This window comes from Piliocolobus tephrosceles, chromosome 7 (assembly GCF_002776525.5).
Source record: "Piliocolobus tephrosceles isolate RC106 chromosome 7, ASM277652v3, whole genome shotgun sequence".
NCBI lineage: Eukaryota > Metazoa > Chordata > Mammalia > Primates > Cercopithecidae > Piliocolobus > Piliocolobus tephrosceles.
The window spans coordinates 22,550,455-22,559,382 of NC_045440.1; the positions used below are offsets into that span (position 1 = coordinate 22,550,455).

The 8,928-nt window shown below is 37.6% G+C and overlaps 1 protein-coding gene across 3 annotated transcripts in view; it reads left to right on the forward strand.

Moving 5' to 3' along the window:
* ADAM28 (ADAM metallopeptidase domain 28) overlaps positions 1-7,501 on the forward strand; it is a 63,738-nt gene extending 56,237 nt beyond the window's left edge. Inside the window, exons 19-23 of one of the 3 annotated variants that reach the window (XR_002732528.2) lie at positions 1,149-1,257; positions 2,531-2,609; positions 3,256-3,321; positions 4,121-4,183; positions 5,688-5,761. Coding sequence is in view for 2 of the 3 variants with exons in the window: in XM_023216745.2 (XP_023072513.2) it covers positions 1,119-1,257; positions 2,531-2,609; positions 3,256-3,321; positions 4,121-4,183; positions 5,688-5,708 (368 nt within the window). In the remaining variant the exon portion in view is untranslated. Of the gene's footprint in view, positions 1-1,118; positions 1,258-2,530; positions 2,610-3,255; positions 3,322-4,120; positions 4,184-5,687 lie in introns of all 3 variants that reach the window. The other 2 variants (XM_023216745.2, XM_023216746.2) reach the window with 2 other exon arrangements.
* The last annotated feature ends 1,427 nt before the right edge of the window (positions 7,502-8,928 follow it).

Below are 8,928 nucleotides of genomic sequence, written 5' to 3' on the forward strand. Positions count from 1 at the left end.
GTCTTGCCCTGTCGCCCAGGCTGGAGTGCAGTGGCCAGATCTCAGCTCACTGCAAGCTCCGCCTCCCGGGTTCATGCCATTCTCCTGCCTCAGCCTCTGGAGTAGCTGGGACTACAGGCGCCCACCACCTCGCCCGGCTAGTTTTTTGTATTTTTAGTAGAGACGGGGTTTCACCGGGTTAGCCAGGATGGTCTTGATCTCCTGACCTCGTGATCCGCCCGTCTCGGCCTCCCAAAGTGCTGGGATTACAGGCTTGAGCCACCGCGCCCGGCCAGAGTAGTGAATATTTGAACTAAAGTCATTGTCTTACCTAGAATTCTGCTTCTGATGCGTCTACCTCTATCTGCATGTGTGTGTGCTCAAACTTGTGAGCTTTTCTTGCATTTATACAAATATTCACCTTGCTATTGGTTTGCTGATTTCTGTAAAAAGAGAATGGTAACTGTTGGCATTACTCTTCAATCTTTTACTTCCTGGTCTCTTGTGGCTTCCAATTATTGTAAGAGAAATGAACAGTTGAGAGCGAAAGATTGAAGTTATATTCATTATTTAAATTTGTCATTAAAAGAAAAAACACCACGGGGGCCCAGGAATATTTGTTTAAAGCATTTCCTCCTTCTCAAGGTCACATAACTTCCTTTCTGTCTGTAATTCCAGTGTAGATCAACATCAGTGAAACACTCAATTATTTGTCTATCAGTTCTCTTAGTCACACCTCAGCTTATTTACTACTGACAGGAATGTATTTTCAAAGTTTTCGTTTCTTTTTCTCTGTTTTATTCCAAGACTGCTTTTCAAAAATGTTTCATTTCTTTTTTACCATCTTCCTTACTGTATATTCTCCTGTAATCTCCCAGCTCATTTTCCAATTGTTACAAACATTATCCCTTGTAAGTATTCTCAATATTATGATTTTTTAAACTTATTTCATGTTAAATGCTTCCTATAGATTTCATGTATATTTCTTCTTTCTAAATATTAATGTAATTGTCTGATCAAAATACATTTTCATTTTACTGGCTATGGCAATTTATGCTCATTAGAGAAAAGGGTAGCTGGAATGTGTACTAAGTAAAGAAACAAGGACTAGTGTGATGTGCAGATGCGTGTTTCTGTAGTTCTCAGCAGGTCCCTGCTCTCTGCTGCAGACTTCTCCATTGTGGTTGCGGTGCTGTTCCCAATGGCGGTCATTTCTCTGGTGGGTGCTATAGTAATCCGCCAACAGAGCTCCAGAGAAAAGCAGAAGAAAGATCAGAGGTGATCCTTTATCTTATCTTGCTGTAGGGACTCTTTGACCCTTATTTTACTTTAAATTCAATGTATAACCTCCCCTTTCAAATTGAATTGGTTTACTTCTAATATTCAGAAATACATGCAGATACAGTCTTTTTGGACCAGAAGCTAGGTTTCTCTTTAACTGAGAAATCCTTCACATCTAGAAATGTTTTTCCTTCTGTTAGTCACCATATTTATAATTAATAATAAGAGATATTAACTCTCATTATGATGGATTTTTGAATTATAAAAATATCTAGCATTAATTGATCACTACATTATAAGCACTGTGCTAAGCACTGGCCCCCTCCCCCCTCCTTTTTTTTGTTTTTTGTTTTTTGTTTTTTGTTTTTTGAGATGGAGTCTCCCTCTGTGGCCTGGGCTGGAGTGCAATACCGTGATCTCAGCTCACTGCAACCTCCGCCTCCCAGGTTCAAGCACTTCTCCTATCTCAGCCCCCTGAGTAGCTGGGATTACAGGCGTGTACCACCACACCAGGCTAATTTTTGTGTTTTTAGTAGAGACAGGGTCTCACCATGTTGGCCAAGCTGGTCTTGAACTCCTGACCTCAAATGATCCACCCACTTTGGCTTCCCTAAGTGCCAGGATTACAGGTGTGAGTCTCCACACCCGGCCCCGTGCTAAGCCCTTTTATATCTATTATCTCATTTAAACGTCACAAGAACTTCATAAAGTGGTTATTAGTTTCATTTTACAGATGAAGAGTGTTTTACGTTAACCCTAACACAATTGTGCAAGGTTAGGAACTTCACATTTTGATGGATGTAGAAACAAGCTCGGAGAGATTAGCAAACATACTTTCAGTCTTGCAGAGTAAGTGGTGGAACTTGGGTTGGTCTCACAAGTGTGATTCTGGTACCACAGTGGGTTTTTTTGTTTGTTTGTCTTTTAGTATTTTTAAAGAAAGAATGATTTATTTACCCATGATGAGTTTAATACTGAATATGACATTAACAAAACAATTTAGATAAATTTGGATTCAACACTATCATTTTTAGAAATCAGGATCTGTAGAGAACAAAAAGAAAGTGAGTAGTGATTATGAATGACAGGGCGATGAAGGAGGCTGATAGGGAAGTAAAAACTGAAAAATGACCCAGGGAGCAAATAAAAACCCAGGCAACAGGCAAGAAAGACGCAATGGGAAAAAGAAGCTGGGAATCTTCTACCGAGTTTCCCTGTCATGCTGAAGGAGCTACTAAGTCAATTGATACCATGTGTTTCTCTCTTACAGGCCACTATCTACCACTGGCACCAGGCCACACAAGCAGAAGAGGAAACCCCAGACGGTAAAGGCTGTTCAACCACAAGAGGTGAACTATATAGTTTGGGCTGTGATTACCATGGCCCCACTTTGCGTTTCTCTCACACTCTTATCCTGACTACCTATCCTTTCTACCCAGCAGTATTTTGCAATTCCACATTCAGAAGTGTCTCCTTTGCCTTTTATTAAATGCAAAATAGAGTCCCTAAAATGCAGAGCTACTTTGCTGGGGTTCATGAAATGCAAACAGAATAAGAAGAACAAAAAGGGACATACCAGATGTCTGTCTGTCCTGTCTCTATCTCTGCCTCTTTCTTTCTCTCTCACACACACTCCCTCTTGCTCTGACTCTAGGTTATTTCCTTGCAAATTGACCAATAGATCCAAAAATATATATGTCTGTATAATACATGTAATATTTATAAGCCAAATGTCCTACTTATGTCCTGTAAATTTAAAGATTTTAGCTGAAGTTGGTTAATGATAACATTGGTAATCATTTATTGATGACAACTTTTCATTACAGCCCTGGGAAATACTTCTATGGAATACGCCAGCTGGACCACTGTGGTTTTCTATCCGGTCTCTTGGTGTCAGCTTAGTTCCTATCTTCCATGCCTTGAAAAGTCTGCTCCCTTAAAAACTGTGCTTATGAAATTAATGGTTCATTTTGAAAGATTCATTCTTCTTTTCAGATGAGTCAGATGAAGCTCCATGTGTATGATCTGCCAGTAGAAGGCAATGAGCCCCCAGCCTCTTTTGTGAGTTCGCAACTTCTCTTAAATATCACCCTAGGTCAATCTCCAGGAAATATCGGTGAAAGTCATAGCCCACACTTCATTATTTCTTCAGGACAATATTGAGATCTATGTGAATATTAATATAAAATACAAATTCTTCTGCAAAATATTTTGAAAATATAAAATGTGAACATGTATGCCACTCCATGCCAACTTCTGACAAGAAGAGGACTAATCTGCTTGGCAGAGTACCACTGTTTTCATCAGCTCAGGCTGCTGTAACTAAATTAGCATACACTGAGTGGCTTAAACAACAGATATTTACTTCTTACATTCTGGAGACTGGGGAAGTCCAAGTTCAAGGAGCTGGCAGATCCGGTGTCTGGTGAAGCAGCCTTCTGAATTGTAGACAGCTTTCTGTTGTATCCTCACATAGCAGAGGGAGAACATCTCTTTTGTGCCTCTTCTTATAAGGGCATTAATCCTATCATGAGAGCTACACCCTCATGACCTTATTACTTGCAAAAGGCCTCACCTCCAAATACCATCATTCTGGGGATTAGGGTTTCAACATACAAAATTGTGGGGTGACACAAACATACAGTTTAGTGCAGTCATCTTCATCAGATACCTACTGGCATTGGACTTAGGTCTCAATTGTGTGTGTGCAACTAAATGAAAGCAATCAAACTCGTATGTTTACAATATTCTCATGGGTGGGGTCGCAGCTTCTCCGTTTCTGAAAATGATACAAGCCTTTTCATGCGCACCTATTTTCGGGACCCAATCTTTGAATTTATTTTTTTTATCCTTTTACTAGCTAATTACAAAGCCAGATTTTCCACCACCGCCAATTCCTGCACCTATATCATCTTCTTTCCTTGTAAGTATCAGGTAGCCACTGGTGAATTTTTAATATCTCTTCTGCTCATTGTGAATACTGTCTCCAAATGCATGGGTTATTTATCAGGATGTGTGCTCTTGAGGTTCACTGGAGATATCACAGCACATTTGTCCCAGGGATATCTAAAAAAGCAAGGCCCACTTACTGTCTATAAATTAGTATGGGTATTGATGTTTCATTATAAAAGTGTTATTGTTATGTAATTATTGAGAAATGATAAATAGCTCTGCTGTGTGAGACAAAATGTCTCCTTCAAAGATTTATTTCTGGATGCTTAAGAGGAGACAAAATTGTATTATGTGATATTTTACATTATATATATATTATAGATAGATACAATAAGGCCTATTATTAGTCATAGTTTTCTGTAGGAGGTAGGGTACAAAAAACAGGCGATATAGAGGCCAACCTGGAATAAAAGTCAGGTGCTCATGAAGTAAGAATTATAGTACATTTACTCCTTATGTGGCTCCTGACCATGTTTCTTGTGCTTGGTATTCTGCTGTGGGTAAATAAGAAAGACCAAAATTTGAGGTTTTTATCTTTCAAGGAATTTCACATTTTTAGTGAGAAAACAAGTCATATAAAAATGGAGTACTTGATTCCTCAACTGTTATTTGTAGTATCACCCAAGATGAGTGACACTGACAAGCAAAATATGGTGAGGAGAAATTCAGTGGGTTTGGAGTGGTTAAAGTAGGATGAATATTCATTGGTTGAGTAGTTGGAATTTGAACTGGACCCTGAAAGTTGCAGAGAATTTAAATGAGTGAAGAAGAGGTAAGAAATAATTTCATTAAGGAAATAAATATAGCTAAGATGGGACAAGCATAGCATTTCTAATGACATACCATTGTTTTTATAATTAATGCAGCATAAAGACACAAAAGCACTTCCCTCTCCTCTTTTCAAGGATAATTGAACATTTACACCTAAAAGATCTATAGCCAAATTATCTTCTTGATTATCTCCTACTATCAAGAAGAGAAGGCCCACCTGTCTTTTTAGAAAAAATATACTAAGAACATTGTCTGTATGATTTGGAGATGGGTGCTGACATGAATGTCTTCCTTCTGAGTATGGCCAACAATTAAAAAGCGAGAAATTAGAAGGGCCTCAGCTAGAAAGCTATGTAGACACCAATATTATTTATTTTCTCAGAAATATTCTTAAGGATGAACATGAGAAGAAACCTTCTATAGAATTAGTATCCTATAACTCTCCTACCTAATATGGAGAAGGTCCCCTACACCTTCTCCATATTATGTTAATTACCAGATAGATGTTTAGAACTTCATGTGGTGTTTTTCTCACTCCCTTCCTATCCTCTCTCGTTTCTGCTTCTTCATTTTTGCTGTATCAAGTGACCTATGAAATAGAAACTGTGACTTCAGATAATTTTAATTTCTTCGTAGTTCAGTTTCATAATAAATATCTAAATTTTTGAAGAAAGTTGATCATTTAAAAGTTCTGTCTTTTTTAGGACTCAAATCCAAAAGCATGAGGCAACAGCTAAGCAAGAACTGATGGCTAAATTATCAACTTGGAAAACTGGAAAATCTGGATGGCAGAGAAATACACTTATTTTTCACTAGTATTTGCTCTTGACTCAAGGAGGTTAACATTTTCTGAATCGTGTTAGACTTTGAAGAGACTAAAGAAAATTTTCAAGAGGGACATATGTCTAAGAACCTTTGCATGAGTTTAAAATTTCAATTATCCATTCTTATAAGAAGGAAAGTGATTGTAAAGAAATATCTGGGAAGTTAAAATCTTTAATAGGAATTGATTCATTCTCTAATGAAAACAAAATATAAAAACATTAATCTTGGAGGAATAAGAAAAATTGTACATCCATTAAATGAGTAGCAACATCTTGATTGCTTTAACCATTAACTTGTCAAATTAGAATCTCAGTTAAGAAAATGATGTAAACATTCTGTTTTGTGGATCTCTTTCCTACATTAGCTTCTGAAATCATTACTAGCTATACCATGTGAGGTTTTCTATAATTTAGTAAAACTGTGAATTAAAAAATGTTTTATCATATATATTTGTATAATTAATTAGTGGCATGGTTAAAGTGGTTTTCACTTTTTAAATGGACAAAATTTCAGTTAAATTAATCGGATAAACCAGAGGTTGCAAACTGGTGACCTGTAGGCCATGTTTGCACTGCAAATATATTTTATTTGGTCTGAATGATATTTGACACATAGTACTTTTAAATGTTTTGAATGTGTTGCTAATATTTAAAAATCGAGAGATCTTGCATAAACATCCAGATTCTCAGCTTTGTGAATGTAATCAAAAAGTAATCCGATCCTTTGTCAACAATAGAATTACACTGCCCATAGCAACCGTAGCTTAGTTGATGGGTAACATAGCAAACACTATTGGTTGCCTACCAAATAATCCCCTTCCTTTCTTGCTTTTAGAACCCTAATTTTGTTCACCTGCCCACTTCTAGGAAAAAATATCCTATCTCCATTTCATGGATAAATACCTATCACTTTAAGTCAATTATAATAACCTCATTTTTTCCTTGCTAGTAGTTGACTTGGAGATGATTTTATTTTCCTCCCCATGCCCTTTTTTTTTTCCCAATAAGACAAGAGAGGAATTATGTTAGGACATTTCTGGCAAAGTTTTCCGGATATGGGCATCTGAATACTCTACCTGGTACTGCTGCACTCCACATTGTGATTATGAAGGCTGAAGAAGATAGATAGAGCAGAAAGACGAAAAGAATAAAACCTGGCCTTTCAATGATGTCATTGAACTGGCAGGCAGATTAATGACTGCTGGAGTTACCTCACACTTTCTGGGTACTCCTTGTTATATGAGACATACATTTTCCTTGTTGTTTAGGCCATTTGAGTTGGATTTTCTCTCATTTTCAACAGAGATCATCCTAACTGGTAAAGTAGTTGTTTCCATAATCAGGGAACATGTTTTAGTTCATCTTCACAGCTACAGTTTTTCTTGTATTTGTCTGCTTCACCAGTTTCTATCACTCACCTCGTCCCCACAGACCTGTCTCTTCATGAGGAACTTTATGGTTCATTTACCCTTGCAAGTATGAGGTTCTAGATGAGTTCACTCTGGCCTCAAAAGTGAAGCTCAATCCTCAGGAAATCCAGAATCCACTGATCAAATCACTGTCAAGGATAGAGGTTTTCTTTCCATGTGGCATTTGCACAAGAACAACTTAAAAAGTAGAGTTTTATCTGCCCTGTGATGTTTCAGAAGACCCTCCCCTCATCTGGAAATAAATCCCTATTTCCTGGAAAGCCATTATGTACTTGTGACCAACTTATGAGCCTTCTCTCTCTCTCTCTCTCTCTCTCTCTCTGTGTGTGTGTGTGTGTGTGTGTGTGTGTAATACCTGACCCCAGTAATCGATTCATATAATCCTTTTTTATACTGATGGAATGGAAATCTTAAACCTGTGAATCCTCAACTAGCCATGTACCATAACCCAAGCAAAAACTAAACCATACACTCTCAAGCAGTGGCATGTGAACATTCCTGCAAGTTCCTAAATGATGTCACCAGGTCTCTGATGCAGATACATCATAATTCCTATTTGAAGAGAAATACTGCAGTACAATAACAGGAAAACCAGTATTTTATCATGGAACTGTGAACCCAAGTCCTACGATGTTTCCCTTTCAGCTGAACTGCAGAGGAGTTTAGAACAGACTTTGATTTCACAATACCGTTTCCACACTTACAGCTGTAACTTTCTAACTTTAAGGGAATTCCACTTATTTGACATTTAACCACCTCAGATATGCCACCAAACCTGTTTTTATCATTAGTTATTTTTACCTTCTCTACTTTAAAACAGTAACATTATCAGGTTAAATTATGTTTGTATCCAGTTACTCTAAGACTAAGATACCATAGTGTTTGTCTGCTTATTACAACTCACCAAATTACTGCTTTTATATGCGCTTTGGGAATGCTTCTAGTTTTTTATAAAATAATGAAGTATGCATTAAAAAACAAATTTTAGCTGGTTGCAATCAGAGAATATGGAAAGAGTTATTATTACAATTAAGATTTTACTATTCACTTTGGAAATCACTACCATGTGTTAAGGAATTGAAGGTGGCCTCTGGCTAGCAGTCATTAAGAAAATGAGCCCCTGAGTTCAACAACCCTCAAATGAAGTGAAGTCTGCCAACAACCACTGAATAAGCTTGGAATTAGATTCCTTCCCCGTTGAATCTTGACTTCAGCCTTGTGAGACACCCTGAAGTAGAGGATGCAGCTGAATTTTGTCCAGATTACACACCCACATAAACCGTATGATAATTAATATGTGTTGTTTTATTTAAGTTGTTATGGTTTGGAGATATTTGTTATGCAGCAATAGACAGCTGACACAAGGAAGTAGAGAACATTTTGTATTAGTCTGTTTTCACATGACTATAAGGAATACCACTTGAGACTGGGTAACTTATAAAGAAAGGAGGATTCATTGACTCAGAGTTCCACATGGCTGAGGAGGCCTTAGGAAACTTACAATCGTGATGAAAGAGGAAGCAGGAACATCTTACATGGTGGAAGATGTGTGTGAAGGAGGAACTGTCAAACACTTATAAAGCCATCAGATCTCTTGAGAATTTACTATCACGACAACAACATGGGGGAAACCACCCCCGTGATCCAATCACCTCCCACCAGGTCCCTCCCTCAACATGTGGAGATTATAG